This window comes from Sapajus apella, unplaced genomic scaffold, assembly GCF_009761245.1.
Source record: "Sapajus apella isolate SASKATOON/1434 unplaced genomic scaffold, GSC_monkey_1.0 scaffold20, whole genome shotgun sequence".
NCBI classification, from domain to species: Eukaryota; Metazoa; Chordata; class Mammalia; order Primates; family Cebidae; genus Sapajus; species Sapajus apella.
The window spans coordinates 12,581,375-12,604,352 of NW_022436960.1; the positions used below are offsets into that span (position 1 = coordinate 12,581,375).

General features: G+C 44.7%; 1 protein-coding gene across 9 annotated transcripts in view; it reads left to right on the forward strand.

Moving 5' to 3' along the window:
* TTC7B (tetratricopeptide repeat domain 7B) overlaps positions 1 to 22,978 on the forward strand; it is a 260,937-nt gene that overhangs the window by 135,094 nt on the left and 102,865 nt on the right. For all 9 annotated transcript variants that reach the window (XM_032287652.1, XM_032287654.1, XM_032287646.1 and 6 more), the window contains 4 exons: positions 11,550 to 11,633; positions 12,599 to 12,703; positions 15,105 to 15,222; positions 17,319 to 17,376. In XM_032287652.1, coding sequence (XP_032143543.1) covers positions 11,550 to 11,633; positions 12,599 to 12,703; positions 15,105 to 15,222; positions 17,319 to 17,376 — 365 coding nt within the window. The remainder of the gene's footprint in view (positions 1 to 11,549; positions 11,634 to 12,598; positions 12,704 to 15,104; positions 15,223 to 17,318; positions 17,377 to 22,978) is intronic.

The following is a 22,978-nucleotide window of genomic DNA, read 5'->3' on the forward strand; positions in this document are numbered from 1 at the left end:
TATTCTACCAGCAATACACAAGGGTTCTAATTTCTTCACTTCTTCACCAGCACTTGTTATTTTTAAATTATTATTAATACAGACATTCTGGTAGGTGTGATGTGATATCTCATTGTGGGATTGATTTTTCTCTTCCATAATACCCAATAATGTTGAGCGTCTTTATGTGCTTATTGGCCATTTGTATGTCTTCTTTGGTGAAATTACTATTCAAGTCTTTTGCCTATTTTAAAGTCTAAACAATAAACTCTGCTCAGTTATGTTTTTAGAGATGGAATCTTGCTCTGTTCTCAGGCTGGAGTGCAATGGTGCAGTCATAGCCTACTGTAATCTCGAACTCCTGAGCTCAAGCAATCCTCCCATCTCAGCCCTCTGAATAGCTGGAAATACAGGCACACTGCCACACCTGGCTTTTTTTTGTGTGTGTAGAGACTAGACTTTGAGACAAGCCCAGGCTGGTGTCAAACTCTTGACCTCAAGGGATTCTCTTGTCTTGATCTCCTCAAGTGCTAGGATTACAGGCAGGAGCGACCATGCCCAGCTTTGCTTTCTTGAAATGTTGTTTGATGTGCAAAAGTTTTAAATCTTGATTAAGTCCAGTACATCTATTTTTTATTTCGTTGCTTATGCTTTTGGTGTCTAAACTAAGAATCCATTGCCAAATCCAAGGTCATGAAGGTTTACTCCTTTGCTTTCCTCTAAGGATTTTACAGTTTTGCTCTTATATTTGAGCTGTTTGTCCAGTTATAGTTATTTTTTGTATATGGTGTGAGGTAGGAGTCCAGCTCCCTTCTTTTGCATGTGGAAATCCAGTTGTCCTAGCACCATTTGTTGAAAAAACTATTATTTGCCCTATTGAATGGACTTGGCACCTTTGTCAAAAATCAATTGGCCATTAATGTGTGAATTTTTTCCTGGAACCTTAATTCTGTTCCATTGGTCTGTAAATGTATCTTTATGCAATACTATAGTGTTTTGATTTCTGTAGCTTAGTAGTGAGCTTTGAAATCAGGAAGTATGAGTCCTCTAACTTTGTTCTTTTTCAAGTTCGTTTTGGCTATTCTGGGTCCCTTACAATTCCACATGAATTTGAGGATTGGCTTATCCATTACTGCAAAAAAAAAAGTTGAAATTTTGGTAGGGATGCATTGAATTTGTAGATCACTTTGGATGACATTGCCATCTCAACAATGCCTCATATTTTAATATCAGACCTGTGTTATAATCTCAGTTCCGCTACTTTACATGCTGAATATGAACTTGAACAGATTCTGTTACCTCTCTCTGAACCTGTCCTCTTACATGGAAAACGTAGATAATAATAGGATCTACCTTGGAAGGTTATTGTGAGGATCAAGGAGGTAATGTATGTTACTGTAAAGTGCGTGTTACTATTATTATTGGTGGCATTAATAATCTGCTCTTTCTAATGTAAAAATCTCCTTTGTGTTAAATAATAACCCTGACAGAAGGTCCTTGACCCTGAGGTAGGGAAGTACCCATTGTATAGTAAAAAAATTCAGCCCTGGAGATGGGGAGATCTGTGTTCAAATTCTGGCTCTTCTCTTCCCTAGCTGTGAGACTTTGAGAAAGATCCTTGGCCACTCCGAGCTCCTACCTCAGAGACTGTTAGGAAGCTCAGTAAGATAATGGCTATAATGTGGCCAGCACAGCAATTGATGGGTAATATATACCATTCAGTTCTTCTCTGGTTATTAGAAAGGATTGATCTAAAATGAGTCTGCTTGTAATTTCTACCTGTTCTGTCTTTTTGGAGCAACAGGGCTAGTCCAGCCCACCTCACTGACAGTCCACCAATTTTTTTTTGGTTCATCTTATTATCTATTTTGAGCAGATAATGTATGCACAAGGGAAGTATTACAACAGAGCCAAGGGGAAACGTGAAGAGGAAGTTACTTGTGTATTCTTCTAGAGACCGACTATGAACCCATAAGCCTCTATGCATATGTGTGTGTCTCCTTCATTGCAAAAGTAGCATGCCTCAGGACACAACATCTATGTTTTATCCAACTGCTGATATATCCTGAAGATGGTACCAGATCCACGTGTCTATATCTGCCTCTTTCTTCACAACTTGGGAGAGTGTTCCATAGTCAAGGTGGCCTGGTCATGGACGGATCCTGCCCCCCATGGAGTCCACCAAATTTTTGAAAACAATTGTCATATTGTCTTTTTTCCTTTGGCCTAAAGTGCCCCCAGTTCCTTTAGAACAGGGGTCAGCAAATTAAAGCTCCAGATGCTAAATATTTTAGGCTTCAAAGGCTAAGAGACAGAACCAAGAATAGTATGTAGGTATAACAAGAGAGAAAACAACAAAATTTTAATCAATGAAATTCAAAATATAAAAAGAGAGTACAACTGTTTGTAACATAGATCCATTAATGAGAAGAATGGGGTTGTTTGTGGGGGGAGGGAGTAACATTTTGCTTAATTTGGGTTTAAAGTTAATACCCCCCTCACCAAATTGATGGTGAATGCTCAGCTATAAAGGCACTTCTTAGCTTTTGGACTCTGTGAAAGCAAGCAGCATGTCACAAAGGACCCTGCTTCAGCCCTTTCTGCAATGCCATTGTCTCTAGCCTTTGCAGTTCCAGTACTCCTCCCTGCCTCGTGTTTGCCTACAGCCCTCCTTAAAGGGTCTCCAAAAGAATGGATCCCAGCTCTCCACCCAGCCTTCATTCAAGCATTTACCGTGCAGCTATTTTGTACATGGTATGTCCCAGGCTGCCGCACTCCCAATTCCTTACTTCCTCCCATAGTCCTGGCATGGGCTAAGTGGCAGCCAGGGTTGAAGTGCTAAAACCTGGGACCCCAAGCCAAGGGACAGAGATTGAAAAGACTAAAAGGGAAGAGGGAATTGAGGAGACGGGAGGAATGGAATGCCCATTTCATGAATTCGCTGCATTTTGCAAGGAACAGCTACATTGGCAAAGCAGCGGATGGAGTTGTATCTGAGTAGGACCCCAGAGACCCTTTACTCAATGTGCACGCCTCGTCTACTTGTTTCATAGAGTTAAGAGGAGAGCGTGCAGGAAAACTGTATCCAGCATTCAAATTCTATAATAAAGTCTGTGACCTTTGAAAACAACCCACTCTCTACTCCTCTCACTGTGACCAGAGGCAATGATATCCTTTAAGTGTTTGCCAAAGCAATAAAACTCTGAGACTTCTCTGCTTGGAGCAGTATTGCTGTTTTAAAGCAAAAAGAGAAATGGGAAGAGGTAGGGTGTGGATGCATTTGCTTTATTTCCAATATAAGGAGAGAAAACTTGAACAAGCTTTGATGTCTATGTTTTTTCCAAATTTGGGGTGAGGAGGGGAACTTTTATTTGTAGCTGAGAGTCCCATAAGTATGCCTTTTAGAAGCATTTCCTGGACTCAGGCTCCTGTAGATAGAGACGTCTAAAACTCCATTTTAATTTGTACTTTCATTTTTAGTTAATTTAGGAGTGGCAGGTGTGGTGGCTCATGCCTGTAATCCCAGCACTTTGGGAGGCTAAGGCGGGCAAATCACTTGAGGTTAGGAGGTAGAGACCAGCCCAGTCAACACAGTGAAATCCTGTCTCTACTAAAAGTGCAAAATTAGCTGGATGTGGTGGCGCACGCCCATAATCCCAGCTACTTGGGAGGCTGAGGCAGGAGAATCCCTTGAACTTGGGAGGTGGAGGTTGCAGTGAGCCAAGATCACGCCATTGCACTCCAGCCTGGGCAACAAGAGTGAAACTCTGTCTAACAATAACAACAAATTTAGGAGTAAGAGCTCTGAACTGGGCAGCATGAGACCTTGGTTCTAACTCCAAGTCTGCCACTGTGTGTGGCCCTGGGAAGGTCCTGCCTCCTCTCTGAGTCTTCACTTCTGTATCTGTAAAGTGAAAATGGGATCAGATAATCTCAAAGGCCTCAAATTGCTCTGTGATTCTGTCAGCCTGTGCGTCTAAGATGATGGCCCAAAATATTCGAATAGCTTACAGAGTTTTTTATTGCTCAAAGGTAAGGAAGTGAAATATTATGAAATATTATGCATATATCACGTTTAAAAACAACCAGTTACACAGCTGCAAGGAATTGGGTTTATTAACTGATTTGTGAAGTATATGTGATGTGGAAAAGAAAGTCTCCCTGATGAATTGAAGGATCTATGTCATAAGAACTTTTACGATATGACTGACCTGTCTATAAGCTGAATAATGATGACAGTTCACTATGCTATTTGTTATCTTTTAATAGTGATGAATTTTGGACTTAGACTTCAGGCTAAATTTGAGGGGTATCTGACTATTTTATTTCTGCCCCCTCCCTAGTGGGATTTGGCTGCAGAATCTTACTCTTGAATTCCGAAAATAGATTTTGGCTTTGCTGCGCTTGTGATACTGTACAGCTGTCGCTGCTGCGCACCCAGTTTGTGTAATTGGGCTTTGTGTACTAGGAAGGTAATTGCTAAATCCCTTTCTGATGCCAGAAAAGCTTCTCATTCCTGGAGCCCCCTCAAAGATGGCTGATTTCTGAAAAGCCAGAAAAAGAGACTGGAAAGGCGTAAGCTCTTGCTACCAAAAGGAAACAGTTTTGCAAGTGACATTTTGACTCGTGCTCAAATGATTAGGATGCCATTTAGAGTCTAATTATTGTTCTACCAAATATTCGTGGTATTAAATGAATGTTATCTGCGATTAGAGAGGTGGCAGTCATGTGATTACAGCGAATGGACCTATCTTTCCTGATAGAAATAATACCACTGCCAAATCCATCTTCTTTTCTTGTGAGGGAGGTGATTTGGAGATGTCACACCTGCTGTTTTGTGAGGGTGACTCAGGGATCTGCAGCTCTGGATCTGCCCTACTTCCCTTCCTAGGCCCACACTGCCATCTCTCCACTGGACACTAGAAGTGGAAAAGGGGCCAGAATCTAGCTTATGCCACTCAAAGGCTCCTACTCACACTGCCTTGCTGTCCACTGGCACGTTCACCCCATTCCCAGGGGTTCTTATTCTCCCCTTCATCCGCCCCTCAGAACCCTGAAGATCTGCTCCTGCTTTGTTTCGTAAAAGCCAACCCATTGAGAGCCTTCACTCTGGGCCAGTCACTCTTTTGAGCATTTCACATGTATTTCTGCATTTAAACCCCATTACAACCTGATGGCTGGGAGTGAGGAGCTTGGATTAAGCCTAGCCTGCCTGGCCCCAGAGCCAGTGCCTTCACCATGTGACTGCTCTTCTTGTCCTCATGCCCTGCATGCTGGGCCTGGGTGATTAAAGAGGTCTGTTACATGTTCCTCATGCACAGAACACCTGCCATCTTCTGAAGAGTCCATTTTCATCAATGCGACCTTTTTATCGGAACCGTTATTAAAATGTGAATGCGGCTGGGTGCGGTGGCTCACGCCTGTAATTCCAGCACTTTGGGAGGCTGAGGCAGGTGGATCACCTGTCAGGAGTGCAAGACCAGCCTGGCCAACATGGTAAAACCCGTCTCTACTAAAAATACAAAAAAATTAGCCAGGCGCGGTGGTGGTGGGTGCCTGTAATCCCAGCTACTCAGGAGGCTAAAGAAGGAGAATTGCTTGAACCCAGGAGGTGGAGGTTGCAGTGAGCTGAGATCGTGTCACTGCACTCCAGTCTGGGTGATAGAGCAAGACCCTGTCTCTAATTAAATTAATGTGAATGCTTTTATTTTATTTTCCCCCTCTCTCCACAATATTAAAACTGCAATTTTTTACCCTGTCACATACCCATGTGATGGGGTTCTTAAAAAGGGATAGGCAAACAGAACTGGGATGAACAAACAGCCTATGGGACAAGGGTTGTGGATAGCAAATGCCCCCAGTGACAACCCACGTTCCTTTTTACCGTGGGTACATTTTTTGGCAGGGAGTCTCCCTTTGTAGTTGAGGTATGGTTGACCTGAGCTGCTTAGGGGTTTATGTAATCTTCATGTTTACGGAAACACAGCGGAGGACATGTTATATATCCACGCAGCATGCTTGGCATCAGCCTCTCGGGAGCATCTGAAGCTGTCTGGGCGCTTTTCCAAAGCTGGCGTGCTGTCACTGTATCTCATAAGATGCCAAGAGCCCATTGGCATGCAGCGCCATCGGCTGTGATGCCGGAGTTCGCACACCTCTGAATTGGGGTGGAGGGCTAATTTATAAGTGACCCAGATTTCCTAACTCTCTTTATGACACCCTCATGGCTTGTTATGGGAGGTGGGTTGTTTCGTTATGAGAAAGAGGTCCAAACCAGTAGGGCACTGTGAGAGATGCTGCGTGTAGAGGACACACACAACTCATGTCATCTTTGTCAGTTGAGAGCTTTGCGACGGGCTGGAGATGTGGCACTCCTGGCTGCCGTGGTGCTGGTGGATATCGTGGGATCAGTAAAGTTGATTGACACTTCTACTAGCTGGGAAGGTCTCAGTCCTTAGTAGCCTCAGGGATCCCAAAGAGACCACGGGAGCAAGGGTCCCTATTAGCAGGAAAAGAAAAAAAGAACAGCTGAGTCTCTGAAATAGTTCAAGAAGCATGTGGCCTTTTGAGGGGGCTTTTATTTAGCTGCCCTTTGCTTTCTGCAGGATGAGTGGGCCTGATAAGTGGAGTGTGAGTGGAGCAACTGTAATTAAAACTTCAGAGGCAGTCGTGTTGTGGTGATGAGCTCAGTCTTTGCAACCAGACCACTTCACTCCCATCTGGCTCCACCACCAACTCTCTGAGGCCCCTCTGCCCCCTTAACACCCCTGCACTTCAGTTTCTTCACCTGCAAATGGAAGATGATCAAGGGACCTGCCTGGTACTTTACAGGGTCCTTAGGATCACCCAATGAGGCGGTGCTTGTAAAGCAACTAAAACAGTGCCTGGCTACAGAGTAAGTGTTACCACTCTTGTGAAAGAAATCAAGAATAAGCATACATTCTAGTCCAGTTCTATAAAGTTGTGCCCTATTTTCAAGGGTCTCAGATTGAATCCTTTTCTAAAATGAGGAAATATTTTGTAAAGTTTTGTAAACATTTTGTGAAGATATTCATTTCTGATATAATGCATTATAAATCTGAGTTTTCATACATTGAATCTGGGTAAAGTGATAGGCATGATACAATTTGTTATATTTCCATTCCTAATATAAGAACATTAAAATTTTTAAAAAGGAAAAATAGCTAACCTTTGTTTAGCACTCAGTAGGCTGTTTCTGAAGTGCTGTTTCCTGTGGCATTGTATGTAGTAACTAATTTAATCTTAGTAACGCTCTGCATTCATTACTGTCATATTTCCCATTTTACAGTGAGGAATCCAGGCACATAGTGGATAATTGCTTGCCTGAATTCACATACCCAATCTGTCGTGCACCTTGAATCTGTTTTTCTAGCTGCCATTCAGGTCGTGTACTCCCTGTTCTGAAGGGTTCTCAGGCAGAAGCTCTACTACTTGTCGGGGGCTGGAAGGTAGGGGCTGTTACAGGAGGAGCCCGAAGCGTTTGATCGGGTGTACCTTCAGGGCTTTGGCTGCTGGTGAGGTAACCTGACTTGTTAAGCAGAAAAGGAACTTCTCCATCTGCACTGCTAAGCTCACCAGTTCCAAGAGGCTGAAGAAGAGACTGAAACAGATTCAGGGAGACAAGGGTTCTGCCAATTTGGGAGGCCCCAGATCACTCAGGCCACTGGGAATGAGGTCCAAGGCCCCTTCCCTGCCTCCCTCCCTGCAGATTCAGAGGCTGGCAAGAGCATCTGATTGGATGTCCACATGCCACGTGTGTGCCACACTCCTACCGCTTCTCTGCTTGGGAGTGCCCACTCTTCCCCTGTAAAAATCAGAAGAGTTTTGGAGTAACAGGCAGCCAGAATGACAAGTGCTCGCTCCTTTGGGGGCTTCACCTAGGTGCTCCCCAAGTGATCTGTCAACCACAGAATCCTGTGATTCTACTTCTGATGAGGACTGGAGCTGTTTTCCTTTCCTGCAGCACCTGGAACACAGCTATGTACCAATTAGGCCTCCGTGAATGTGCCTCACAGAGTTTAATGAGTCTATTAGCCTTTGGCACACAAGAAAAAAAGGGTGCACACTTATTTATAGCACCTAGCTTTTTGATTCAGAACAGACTGTTTCAGCTGCCAAGCTCCTTTTGTTGATCAGGAAAACAGTTGATATTTATCATTCCTCGTAGCAAAAGGAGGACAGAAAAGCATTTAAACATTTAAATGTTTAAGTACTTAGTGTTTAAGTACTTATTAAGTATATTTAAGTACTTAGTGGTGATATTGCAACGCATTGGTTGAATAGGGCTGTTAGAGCTATCTTCATTTTTGATCATCTTCCATCCTTCCACATACCGGCTCAGGTGCCTCATTTCAGCCACTGTGATCGTTCTCATCTCCTCCTCCTCCTTCGTCCCTCATCCCCACGCCCAAGTCAGTTTCTAGGTGCTTTTGGCTTTTCACGGCTTAGCATCCTCCATCACACCTGTCCTCTCCTCCTTAGTCCCAGCCCATGCCTCCCGGACCTGGGTCAGGTCTCCCCCACCACCCTGTCTTGCCTGCTTCATCTCAGCATGCTCTGTCATTTCCCCTCCCCACTGTGCTCCTTCAAGGGACAGTGACACCTTCCTCAGTACAGCAGAGCAGCTAAAAGGGCCCTGGGTTCAGGTTCAGATTCCAGGTCTGCCACTTGGTGTCCGCACTAGTGAGAAGTGTATTCAGATGTAATTAGCAAACCAGCATGCAGCGGCTTAGCCAAAGTGGAGTTTATTTGGTTCCCCCTGCAAGAAGTCTGGTGAGAGGCTGGTGCAGCAGCTGCAGCGCCTCATGGTGTCAGGGCCAGGCGCTTTGTGTTTCTGCTCAGTCTTCCTGGCCGCCCTGCTTCCGGCTTTGAAGGGGCAGGGCTGAGGGCTAAGTTTGTGCTGGCAGAGAATGCCCTGCTTTTAAAGGACTCTCCTGGAGGCCTTGCCCAGCCATTCCTGCCAACGTCCCATGACGTAGGATGAGGCCTGGGGCACGTTGTCCATGTTCACCTTGCTCAGGGTCTTTGGATGCCCACCCTGTGCCATCGCCAAACACTAGGTCCTTATTAATGCTTCTGACTTTGCTTTTAGATAGAATATGTGTTTGTCAGAACAGCTTTTCACAGTAAGCCAACTAGCATGATATTTACTGTGTGACCTCTAAATACCATTTAAAATTCTAGAATTCTTTTCTATCCTCTCCCACCACCTCACTTTACCTTCACCCATTTATTGTCTTCACTGCGGCTTCTTGTCTCCAGGTCCCCCGCTCCCTGCCCTCCCTCCACGACTGTCCCTTAACACTGAGCACCCCATCGTCCTTCTCTGCTCCTGCACTGGCCACCGAGCACCATGGGAAGAGTTGGCAGCACAGTACTGCAGGCTCCAGTGTGAGCCTGCGCCAGTCTCCGAGTTAGCTGACCCTTCTGCGAGCCTTCTGTCCCCTTCGGTGGAGGGAGGCTTTTATTGTTGTTTAAACCTTTTTTGTTCTTTGGGTTGTTTTTCTTTTCTTTTTTGAGACAGAGTCTTGCTCTGTTACCCAGGCTGGAGTGCAGTGGTGCCATCACAGCTCACTGCAGCCTCGACCTCCTGGGCTCAAGCGATTCTCCCTCCTCAGCCTCCTGAGTAGCTGGGACTACAGGTGTGCTCTACCATACCCAGATAATTTTTATTAATTTTTTTTGGTAAAGACAGGATCTTGCTATGCTGCCTCGGCTGGTCTCAAACTCCTGGTCTCAAGTGATCCTCCTGCCTCAGCCTCCCTGAGTGCTGGGATTACAGGTGTGAGCCACCGTGCCCAGCCTCTGTTCTTTTTATTACCTCCTGGCACTATTCTTTTCTTTTCCTCCCAGCACCCACCTCATTCCCTCTTTACAGAGAGAACTGTGGCTGGGCCTGACACCGTCTGCCATTCTCTTCTCCTTATCTGGAGGATCCTGCCTCGGTAAGAGAAGGCCTCTTGGCAGGGATGCATTCGTTCTGGGGACCTGGCTCTCTCTAGCCTTCTGGGACCTAATTTATCTCCCCAGGGTCTTCATTCTGCAGGCTCGTTCTGCTCATGTTAGCGAGAGGCTCGAGTTGCCTCTATGAAAAATTAAGCACATAGATAAAAAGCCTTTCTGCACTACACACATCTTCCTTCATGCCTCATCTCCATCTTGTCTTTGCTTATCGGTCCCCATGGCCTGTGTTCTCCTTCCATGTCCCCCAGGGACACACTTGAAGAGCTTTTCGACCAATTGATTCCAAGGGCAATTGGCCTCCGTTGCCTCTGGCCCCGTTGGCCCCATCCTAGGGCCCTGTGTTGTGACACTGCTGCACGCCCTCCCACCCAGGTCCCCGCTTCACTTTCCGTTCCAGGTCCTTTTGCTCTCCCTTCCCACGGCCTGGCCCTGCTGCCTTCTCTCAGAATACTCTTCTGGGCTGATCTGATCTCTTCCAGTGACTTCAGCTCTTTTCTCAGATGTTTGTCTTCTGTCAGATCTTTTTCTTGAGGTCCCAGAATGTCTCTGGTAAATTACCTCATGATGCCTCAAACTCAGCATCTCCCACGTCAGACTTGTTCATGACAGCTTCTGTCCACATTCTCCCTTTCTTCTTAAAAAAAAACAAAAAAACCTCCCCTTTCTCTCCCCCCTCTCAAACACACACACACTCTCTCTCTCTGTCCCTGTCACACACATACACTCTCTCTCTGTGTGTCTCTGTCACACACATACACTCTCTCTCTCCCTCCGCCCCCCGCCCACACACACTTGTGCATACACGAGGGCATTCTGTGGCATGGGTTTTCTCCCAGGTGTACAGGCCAGAAATTTGGGCCCCTCTTGTGCCTCCCCAGCCCCCGATTGCTTCCACAGGTGACCCATCTTGCTGATTTGAACTTGGACACATTTCTTGATTCTGAAACCCCTGGACCACTCTATCCACTTTGTTCCTGGCCTACGTCCATCAAGATCCTCCCCCTCACCCCAGTCCCCCAGGATCTTCCTCAAGCACTGACGTCATCTTGTCACTCTGTGCAGGGACCAGAAGCTCCTTGCTGACTGAGAGGGAAATCCGTTTGTAGATTACTCACCATGGCAGGCAATGCACCAATACTGAAGATAAAGAGATTGTGGTTTTTGCCTTTGATGGTTTCTCAAAGTGGGGCTGGGCTGAGGAAGGCCCAGCTCAGTTTCTGTTCTCACTGGATGCCATTCCTGACTCATGGATCACTTCACCCAGTGCTGTTTCTCACCCTGGGGGCATTCCCGAGTTTGGCTTTGTATTTGGGAGGTTGGTGTATTTGCCTCTTTCCCTGTGCCAGATACAAAGCTACTCGAGGGCAGGGATTGTCACAGCTTTGGTCAACAGTGGGTTGTCCTGGCCACCGGCCCGTGTGGGGACTCTGTAGGAGCTGTTTGGTGGAGGATTATATGTTTTAATTATTTAAGGGAAGCAGATTTTATGGGACTTACCTTAGTGTACATAGACACAAACTCACATTTGTGCAATTGTGGCACCAGCGACTCTCAGATATCTGCATTTATTTTTCTTTCCCAAACAGTGCCTAGAAAGAGCCATGAAGTTTGCCTTTGAGGAGTTCCACCTGTGGTACCAGTTTGCTCTGTCCCTGATGGCTGCTGGAAAGGTGAGTCCCCTTTGTGATACGCAGTTGTTTACGCCAAGGTTAATGTCATTGAATTGTGCAAAATGATAGACTTTTTGGAAGTCTTTGGAGCCACGATGGGAAACTATCCTGGTCCTTTCTCGGTGAACAATCAGATTTAATTATTTAGGGAGCCAAGATGGACCTATCACTGAGAAGAAAAATTCTGAAATATTTGTCTTTTTCTAGTCATTGTGACTTCATCAGGTGACATGGACGTGGCTTAAACTAGAGCTCGTTGTTGACACAGACACTGCCACTCAGCTGAGAGTTAAGCTGATTCCTGGAGGGAAACCTTGGTTATCTTGAGCGGTGTGTTGTATGAGGCAGTGCGTGACACTGGATGAAAACGTGAGCTGAGGGAGCCGGATGGCAGGATGAAGCCTGGTGCTTCGCTCCCAGCTGAGTGACCCTGGCAAGTCACGAGTATCTGTTTCCTCAGTAAGATGGAGTGAGGACAGCGCCCACTCCATAAACGTGTTATCAGGGGAATGAGATGCTACCAGAGGTGTTTAGAGTAGCATTCCTTGCTGGGTACACACTCAGCAGAGGTAACTATTGTTAAGTTGGGCCATTCAGTGAATGAAGCCTGAGAGAGGTTACTTGAACTAAATGAATTTAGAAATTTAGTGTTCTGTGCCTTAAATTGGATATTTATCTTTCGTAATAACACGTTTCCACCATCTTTATGTTTTTCTTAATTTTCCAATAGTTACACAAGTAGGAAACAAAATTCAGGTGATGCTGGTTTATAACCCAGTGTACTCCCCGGTCTCTCAGAAGCCGCAGGCTCTGGTTTTCGCGGGCCCCAGGCTCCTACTTGCTTGGGCTTAAAATTGGAAAAGCCCACGAGGAGGCCACCCTGACCGAAAACCCCTCTGAGAAGGCTGTAGTATTTGGTTGTGTCAAATGCTTTGAGTTTCACAGAATGATCTTCTCTTGCCAAGTCTGCCCGTGCTGTGAAGGTGCTGAAAGAGTGTATCCGCCTGAAGCCGGACGACGCCACCATTCCCCTCCTGGCTGCCAAGCTCTGCATGGGCTCCTTGCACTGGGTGAGTAGGGGCACCTCCCTCTGCACTCCTGCAGGGGACTCCGGGCTGGGACTGCCCATTTTTTTCATGTCGAGGCACAGAGAGAAAGTGAGGTTAATTCATCAGCTACATGAAGACAACCCGTGTAGAGCCATGGACCCTGGGCCTGGGTCCCTGGCCTCCGCAGGCCTCATCCACTGCCCCCAAAAACTGGGGAGTTCTCAGGGGTACTCCAGGTTTTTTCTATGGGATTGTGCTTCAGGAATAACAATAATAAGATAGAATTATAATTCATACTCCCATACATCTTGCTTTATTCGAGCAATGTGGGACTGAGAAGAGACATGACACTGAATTAGCATCTCTGGCTGAGCCTGGTGTTTTTGAGACAGGGTCTTGCTCTGTCACCCAGGCTGGAGTGCACGATTATAGCTCTCTGCAGCCTCGACCGTTTGGGCTCAAGTCGTCCTTTTGCCTCAGCCCCCTGCGTAGCTGGGACTGCAGGTGTGCTCCTCTGTGCCTGGCTAATTTTTGTATTTTTTTGTAGAGACAGTGTCTCACTCTGTTGCCCAGGCTGGGAGCCTGGGAGCCTGGGAGCCTGGGAGCCTGGGATTTTCTATAGAGCAAAGAGTCACCCTAAACTTCAGCGCAAATGTAAATTCAACTGTCTTCATTTCTCTTCCTTCACATACGCGTTTCTCTTCAAATATTCTTGTTCAAATTTGAATTTGGCAATAGCCTGATTTGTAACAATTCTAGTACCTCAAAAAATACATCATTTGAGTAGAAAATAGAAAACTCAGTCTAATTGCAGAGCTGGTGGTATAGATAATTGCCACATATGATTGAGTTCTAATTTCTTTAACTTCATGTCAACAGTAGCAATAAGAAGGGTTTGCTTAGGAAAAACCGAAGCATGTTGCAAACTCAGGTCGTTCACCCTTATTTCCTTGCTGTTTGCTTTTTTCACGTATTCTCACCCAGCAGGAGAAAAGTAAGCCTAGCAAAGAGATCGTTCCATTCTAGTTCCATTTTGCTGGGGAAAATGTAGAAAAACGTTTAGAAAGCGCAGGTTGTCACCTGAAACGCACATCTGTGAAGGTGTGGTGTGGCCACATGGGTTCTGACGGTGTGGGGCTGTGAGCAGGCAAGGGGATGGCGCAGGCGGCTCCGGGAGTGGGCAGGCGGAGGAGCGGACCAGGCAGAGGAGTGGACACAACCTTTGCATTTGGAACATGCCAGTTCCCAGCAGTGACTACTGCCCTCCTCCCAGCTCTGGATTTATTTATTACTATAACATATACATCCCTAAATGCCTAAAATAGGCCTCTTTTTAGAAAAAATATATAGGAGTAACAAATCTTTTTTTTTTTTCCAAGACAGAAAAAAAAAAAAGATTTTTCTGTTGCCCAGTCTGGAGTGCAGTGGGACGATCTTGGCTCACTGCAACCTCTGTCTCCTGGGTTCAAGCAATTCTCCTGCCTCAGCCTCCCAAGTGGCTGGGATTACAGGCTGGGTCACCACATCCGGCTAATTTTTGTATTCTTAGTAGAGTAGGGGTTTCACCACGTTGCCCAGGCCGGTCTTGAACTCAACCTTGTGATCCGCCCATCTCAGCCTCCCAAAGTGCTGGGATTATAGACGTGAGCCACCACGCCTGGCCCTTTTCTGTATATGTTTTTCTTGCATTTTTATTATTAAAATTTCCGAACACCACAAAAGTCAAGAGTATATGAACTCCAGTGTCCTGTCACCCAACTTCGATATCATCAACATTTGCCTTGCTTGGAGGAAACAAATCTTCCTGTCTTTGCCTCTAATGAATTACGCATGAGGTCTTATTGTGGGTGTAGTTTACAGGTGCACATTTTCTCATTGGAATCTGCTGGCACAAGGTACATGTGTTGTGGTTTGTAAAATAAGTGGATGGAGTTTTAAAATTTACAACAGCTCATGGCAAAGAGAATCCAAGCCTGAATGGATTCTTTATATCCTGTGGAGGGCGGGGGGCAGGGGGGGAGCGGGAAACAGAAAGGCCCAAACTTAAAACATTCCAAGAACTTTATTCTTTACAAATATATTCAGTTCAACTTCTGAATACCGAACGCAGCTTTATTATAGAACCAGCCAGCAAAAAATAAAGATGAAAAAGATAGATCCCCACCAAGTATGAAAGCAACTTTGGAAAAGAAGGTAAATAAGCAATAAGGAAAACTTTAAAGAGAAAAAGCCAGGTAGGAATCCTGCAAACTGTTAGAGAGGCTCAAGAAAGACAACAGAATCACCAGAGTGGGATTGGGAGATTTGGGAGTCATTTTCAAAGTGACTCATCAGAAATCCAATTTTGGCAGCAGATGCTTATGAGAACTCATGTTAGAAATTCTGCAGGTTGCTTTTGTTTTTAACTTGTCTCCTTTTTCAGTTGGAAGAGGCTGAAAAGTTTGCCAAAACTGTCGTTGACGTGGGAGAGAAAACATCAGAGTTCAAGGCCAAAGGCTACTTAGCTCTGGGGCTCACGTACAGTCTGCAGGCCACTGACGGTGAGAGACGTCCCACCCCGGAGCTGCAGAGCTGCGGGGCTGGGCTGCCTAAGTCTACACTGCAGGATTCCCACAGTCCCCTTCTGTCTTGGGGGTTGCAGAAGCTGGGGCATTCTGATGTGTCATCTGGTGGGGCCCCTAGTGCTGCTGTGCTCTTTGCTTGGTCTGATGGGAGAATGGGAGGGCAGGGAGGAAGGCCTTGGGCCAGGGCTCTCAGGCCTCATTTTCAGGTACATTATGCTGATGGTGCACTGGGCATCTCACTGGGCTTTGAGGGATGATTCACCCACCCAGCCTTGCACCTGCGCCTGTCCCACCGCTTGGTCTGGGCTGTGCTGTGTGAAGGGATGCTGGATCTTAGATACAGGAATGTGGAGGAGGCAGGGTCAGACACTTCCAGGAAGCTTCCCTTGACTAGTCAGGAAATGCCCCTTCCCCATTTGCATGTTTTAATTTGCAGATATGTACATGTGCAGGGCAATAGCTCACCAGACACCCAGGGCTCTCAGGTGCAGTGATTTTGGGCATGCTTAGAGTTCTGTCGGATGGGCTTCTAGCTAAGAACAAATTGTGTATACTTAAGTTTTCAGTGATGTTTGCAGAAAGTTTAAATTAACAAACTTTTCCTGAACTGTTACTATTATTTTATCCTGTTTTTCTTAAATATAACACAAATGCAAAAAGAAACTCTCAGAAACAAGTGGATAACATAATGAATTTGAATTAGTATAAGGCAAAATATCCTGTAACCATTACCCTGCTTAGGAGCTAGCACCTTGCCAGCCACCTGGGAAGCCCCCCCATGTGCCCCTCCCAATCACAAACCCTCTTCTCTCCCTTAAGTGGAAATACTATCCTGACTTTTATAATATTTCCTTTTTTTTCTTCATGGTTTGGTTGTAATTTATTTTACAAATTACTCCAAAATCTTTTCTCTGCCCTAAAATATCAAAGGTCCTGGGGAAGTTTTGCATATTAATTACTTTTCAGTATGGATTACTTGCTAATTTTCCATACACACAGTACATTGGCAATACTCAGCACATGGCTTTTAATATAGTAGACTTTGAGTGAAGAGCAAATTTAATGTCACATATTAACCCATGTAAATTCTTAGTTCAGACTCCACCCCTCATTACTCCTGCAACTTTGGGAGAGTCATTTGATCCTGTGGGGCTTCCCCTTCCATTCATAGGTCAATTGGGCCCCCTCTGAGGTTCCCTCCAGCGGTAGCACTGCTGTTCTAAGTTAGCCATGGTCTCTAGCCACACTGACACCTGGCAGCCTTTCACTGCTCTCAGTCTCATGCCAGGCTGGGAGGTGCCATGTTAGAGGCGTTAGGTAATGGCTTCCTGCAGTCCTAGCCATAAACAGGTTCCTCTAGGACTTTTTCTCTTGCCCTAGTAAAAAGTACCTTTTCATTCCTAGCCAGGTTTAAGGGGCCATTTCTCAGGTGCTCTGCACAGGGGAAGTGTTGACTCAAAGCCATTGTGGCCTCGTGCTTTTGAGCTAATTTTCCATCATCAGTGTTGGCTTTGCCTACACCATCCCTTGTGTTCACATGAAGGTGTTAAAGGTCTGGCCATTGCCCAGTGTGAACCAAGCTGGCCTTTCAAGGCATCAAGCTAGTGCCCTTGGCCCAGGACTGCAGCTTCTCAGTGCCAGAAGGAGCTCTGAAGGCCGTCAAAATCAACACTGCCGGTGCCTGGATCCCTCCCATCCCATCCTGATAGAGCTTTGCCTTCTCCACGAGTTACATGCCTGCACTTGGGAGGGCAGTCATGCTCCTCCTGGAATTCCCAACTGGTCTTTTGCAAATGGTCCCCCTATGCCTGGGAGTACCGAGAGTGATCATCCAACTCATACTGCCCCCTTGGCCTCGTTCCACAGTCACACCCAATGAGTGCAAGCACCTCAGGGGTAGGACTGGGCTTCCTTTCCTGTCTTCTCCAGGGCCCGGTACAGGACTAGGCACACAGGAACTCAGACATTGTTGCTTTTCATCCAGTTGAATGTACAAGTTTTGTGATGGGTTTTGTATTTGTCAAAAACTCCCCGATCTCCGATGCCACTGACTAATTGAACCCTTTTCTTAGCTTCTTTGCGAGGGATGCAGGAGGTCCTACAGAGAAAGGCGCTTCTTGCATTTCAGAGGTGAGTGGGAGTTCATCTTTTCACTCGGCTGTACATAATGACACCAAAGTATGATGAGTATAAAAAGAAGAGATATTTATAAAGATTATGTAAACAGTGTTTTACCCCTGAGAGTCTTTCGTCTTGAGCACCAAACATACAGCATCAAAACCCTGCTGCGTCACTTGTTGCTGTGTAAATCTGCACTCTTAATCTGTTTATCCATTTGGGCACATTTTATTCATTCCTAATAAAGCGATTTCAGCTCAAAAAAGATAGATACTTTGTATGTCTACGGAGATGGGTCCTTTATTAAAGACATTTGTCATCATCTAGAGAAGACATTCTTCTTTTCTAGCTTTTTTTTTTTTTAACATGTCAGGGTTTTGTATTAAGGAATGAGAAGGCCGATTTCAGGAAGTCTCTGAAATACTGAGCGTCTCTGAAATACTGAACGAAGACAGTCAGCCCCACAAGCCCCAAACTCCCCGCCCCCACCTTGTTCCGTAACACCCTGGGCTTATCTCTGTCACTGTGCCTCAGGAAATTAGGAGAAGGCCTTGCAGCTATCAAATGCTTGAGCATCACAGTGTGCCTTCACATGCCTTACTATATGTTCCTCACCACAGACCATTGAGGAAGACGGACAAGCAGTATGCCCCTTGCAGGTCAGGGACTGAGACGCAGGAGTTTCTAGGAGCTGCCATTCCACAGCTATTGAAGTCAGTATGCAGTCAGGGTCTCCTAACTCTAACCCCGATTCTCCTGTCCTTCCAGACCACACTGCCGTCATTTTATTCTTACTACAGGTATAACGAACCACAAAAATGAAATTGTTGTCTGGAAGTATAGCCCCATCATGTGAAATCTAGAATTGGTATTGATCCTGCCACCTTAAATATATCTGAGTTACACTGATTTCTTGGAATTTTATTAGAAACTTAGTCACTTACATGAACATTTCATGAGGGCTTCCCAATACCTCACAAGCTTTGTTAGACTCTTTCCTTACAACTGGGCTTGCCTACCAATTTATCATGGTGTCCATGTGCCTTTTTCATGAAATCATAATCACTGGTTTCAGTTAGTCTGAAACTCTTCTGTCTCATTCCTCTGTTTCCTAGCAGGCTTGCCGGTAGCTACATCAGGTCGCCAGCCCCAGTCTGGGTAATGACAAAAAGTACCAATTGACATCTGCAAAAGATCTCCTGTCTCTGTGCTAAGCTTTTGTTGATGTTCTTTAGCACGGAGTGTGGAAAGCATTTCCATTTCAAATGATTTGGAGTTTTAAATTCTCCAGCCCTAGTTTGTAAAACCCACACATGGATGCTTAAGAAAGTGGTCATTACATCTGTTTCACTTTTCTTAAATCAGCACATCTTACTGGCTTCTCTAAAAACAGCCACAGTGGTGGTCTGCCTTAGCTGCCAGTATAACTTCGTGTTATGTAACAGCTGCTCCATTGGCCTGAATTCTTTTTTGTGCGTCTTTTGCTTAAGTTTAAATTCAAAGAGATTTTTAAAACATTAGTTCATATGGGAATAAAGAGTAATAAAATCCCACTAACCTAACTGGTTATATTGCAGAAGGCTAACCTAAATTAGAATTTGTGTGAAATATAGAATGTTTTTCAAAGGAATGTTTTTCATTTTGTTTCAAGTACACATTAACTAGGATTGTTCTAGTGAACTGTAATCCTAACAAAAATCTTTAAGGGAAAGAGTTTAAGAAGGTGAAAATGATTTGTCTTTCTTCTTAAATGTAAATGAATAATTTAAAACTACTTTGATGAGAAGTACTTTCTCTACTATGTATTTTAAATATCCTCCCACAGTTCTGTTTATACTAATGTTTTGCATTTTTTGTTTAAAAAGAAAACACAATTCAAAAAGTGATGGGGTTGCAGATGTAGCACATGAAAGTTAACTCTTAATTATGACTGGAGCCAGAATTCAGAAATATTCACTCTCTAGTGGATCCAGAGTTTGAACCAAGTTGGGTGGCTGCATCTCAATGTGAGACTGTCAGCTGTTCCTACACTCATAAGCTCAACCCAAGCAGCTGAACCAATTCATTTGCCCTGTACAAAAGTATGGTGAAGAAGAACATAATATTGTTTGCAAAGCTTCTGAAGGTGCTTAATTGACCTGAGAGCCTTCTTCTGCAGGCTCTCACATCCTACTGAGAAATGCAATCCTGAAAACAGTTGAGGGCACCCTTCATTGTGTGGCCCACAGTATGCATAAAGCCTGGTGTTCCAGGAGGCAGAGGTGGCATGGTGGCATTTGTGTATATCACTCATTGTGGTTATAGGGTACACAATCTTGCTTTGTTTTCCCTTTCTCTCCTAGCTTAAGTGTGGTATGATTTGTGCATATAGGGTGACCGGCCATCCCAATCTCTTGAGGACTCAGTGGCTTCCCAGAACATGGGACTTTCAATGCTAAAATTGGGAACATCCTGGACAAACCAGGACAAGTTGGTCACCCTGTGTGTGTAAATAACAAGAGGTTCCCGAGCAATAGATTTAACCAGGGTTTGCACTTTTTAAAAAAAACTTAATGCATGAATGCCATGGCCCCTGTAATCAGGACTGAAGGGGACTTCAAAGAGAATTGGCTAAACAAGGCAGTAAGGTGATAGTGTACAAAGAACAGGCTTTGGAATCACATGCTTTCCATTCCACTTCTGGCTTTCTCTCATTTGCTGGCTGTTCTTGGACAAGAAGCTTAATAGTTGATAACTTCACAAATTGTACTTATTATTGTTACAAGATATATGCCTTATGGACCAGGGTCAACATTGATCAGCCTTCTTTATATTCTTGTGGTTCAACTCTAGAGAATATTGGAAATGGAATCTAGGGGAGCACTGGCTTAGATGCCACAACATCCTTGAGTTTTAGCCAGGTGATCTGGGAAGCCCATGCCATGCTTTCCAAAAGCAGCCCAGCATGCCTATCTCTGGGCACTGCTCCCACTGTACTGTAATGATTATCATTTTGAGTCTCTCCCTCTGGGGTGGGGGCGGGAGCTCATCAAGGAAAGGTACTAGCATGCTTCATCTCCATGCTCCCCAGAGGTTATCAAAGGGCCTGGCATCATATTAGAGATATTGCATAATGTGGATGGATGGATGGATGGATGGATGGTGGATGAGTGGGTAAGTGGGTGGGTGGATGGATGGTGAATGGATGGATGGATGGATGGGTGGACTGATGGATGGGTGAGTGGGTGGATGGTTGGATGGTGGATGGATGGATAGGTGGATGGGAGGGTGGGTCGGTGGTTGGATGGTAGATGGGTGGATGGGTGGACATGTAAATGGATGTGTGACTGGATAGGTGGGTGGATAGAAGGATGAGTGGGCTTCTTCATGGGAGAAAAATGGAATTATGTGGAGGTGCTTTGATAAGGGAAGCATTTTGTGAGTGTCCCTATGGTGACATTTTTAGGTCTTTTAGGTATTTCTGAGCAGTCTAGCCAGGTATTCAGTATATGGGCACGGGGCTTTATGAGGCTGCTTTAGATTCATGTACAGAGTTCAGAAGGCATAGTTTCTCTGATTGCTAATGCCCTTTGTCTCACCCGCCTTGCCAAGGATTTCTGTCTGGCAAGTTGCCTGTGGCATACCAAAGGGGCTTTTCCACAGGAAGCTTAGCTACTGAAGTTATTCTGCGGGAAGCAAGTATTTTAGCGTCTACTTGAGATCGACATAGGGTACTTTTTCTTGTTTTCTTTGGCATTTTCCTTATTTCCTTTTTTTCCTTCATAGGGTAAAGTGGTCAGTTGAATTTATTAGCCAAATTGTAGAAATAAGGTTTTTAAAATGTGTATGTTTCAGTTGTGCCTCATTAGAAATTTGGCAGTTGAATATACATCACTAGCCAAGTTGGAAGTCCTTCAGATGTTGCCCTAATGCACTCCAGAAATACCAAGATCTCTATCGCTTCTGGTTTGTTCCTTTCACAGTGCTGTGATTAACAGAGAAAAATCATTTGATGAGGCCAGCATGGGGCCTGTCTTTTTCCACACCCTCCACTCACCAGGTCATTACCGGCTTTTCAGTTAGTTGTTATTGGGTAGAGGTAGCCATGACTTGATTTATTTGTGAAGAATATGAATTGGGCTGAGAAAATTACAACTCTAAGAAATTCTTTTTGAGGGTTATGTAAACTTTATTATTTGTGAAAGAAGGCAAGATAAAGTAAATCTAAAAAGTTTCTTCATAATTGTGTATTTTTTCCCGAATAATTATGAGAGAGAGAAACCATGATTTTTCAGTCTCACTTTTATAAACACCAAAGAAAAATATTCTTTGATATACAAATTCATGGAAAGCCAATATTTGTAAAATTATGCTGGCACATACGAAGTGGACCTTAGAAATAAGACATTTAGTAGCTGGGTGTGGTGGCTCTTGCCCTTAATTCCAGGGTTTTGGGAGGCCAAGATGGGAGGATCACTTGAGCCCAGAAGTTCCAGACTAGCCTGGATAACATGTTCAAACCCTGTGTCTACAAAAAATTTTATAAATTAGCTGGTCATGATGGAGCACGCCTGTGGTCTCAGCTCCTTGGGAGGCTGAGAAGGGAGGATCGCTTGGGCCCTGGGAAGTTGAGGCTGCAATGAGCAGTGATCATGTCATCGCACTCCAGCCTGGGTGATAGAGCAAGACCCTGTCTTAAAAAAAAAAAAGAATGTAAAAAAAAGAAAAATAAGACATTTAAAAGGATAGCACAGGCAATATCAGCCTCAGCCTCTTCAACTAAGCTGAGAAAAGTTCTAAGGCTATATCTTGAGGCCAAGTGAAGAGTGCCCTGGAATGGAAATCTAGGTACTTTGCTCCTAAGATTAATATGAGGACAGAGGTAAGCTTTGCTTCACCCTCATCCTGCACGTGAGCTACTACATTTGCATAAACAATGCCCTAAATTAGTGGACTTAGCATATTTTCTGGATGGCAAACACCTGGGAGACTTGTTAGCTCCCTTTCTGGCAGCATGCAATTCAATTAAAAGGCCTTATTGTAGAAAGCAATCTTTGGCCTGTTTGCCACCATTGAATCCATAATGATTTGATTTTCTTTTTTATCTTGAATTTATTTTCTGCTGGTAGAAGATCCTCCTTTAATCACAGAATGTTGACAGAACAGCACTAAGTTTTGTTTACTATCTGGGTCCCACCTAATTAGTCTGCTCCATGGTGCCTTTTAAAGAAAGTAAAAGTTTGTTTTTCTCTTCCCAGGAGACTGTTAAACACAGAATTATATTGTACGTAGTAGTCACATTTTGAGTTGCTTATGCTAAATACGAATGACTTCCACACAGCAGAAAAGACCACATTTGCAATCAGTTAGGAGGCCAGTATGGTCCCTTCCCGTCTGATGTCAAAAGCCAGTTCACAACGCTGAGCGTAGTGCCTCCCCACAGCCTCCCACGTCACAGTTATCTGGACGAAATCAGTAAACGGCATGGAATTTCCTAGAAGCTTCAAAAGACTGAATGAGTGTCTTTCTCTTCCTTTTTTTCATCAAAAACCAAAAACCTCATTTTATAAGCAAAGCTGGGTCTTTGATTTTCATATGGTTTCTCTGAAATCTAGAAATTTGGGTAAAGTAGCGT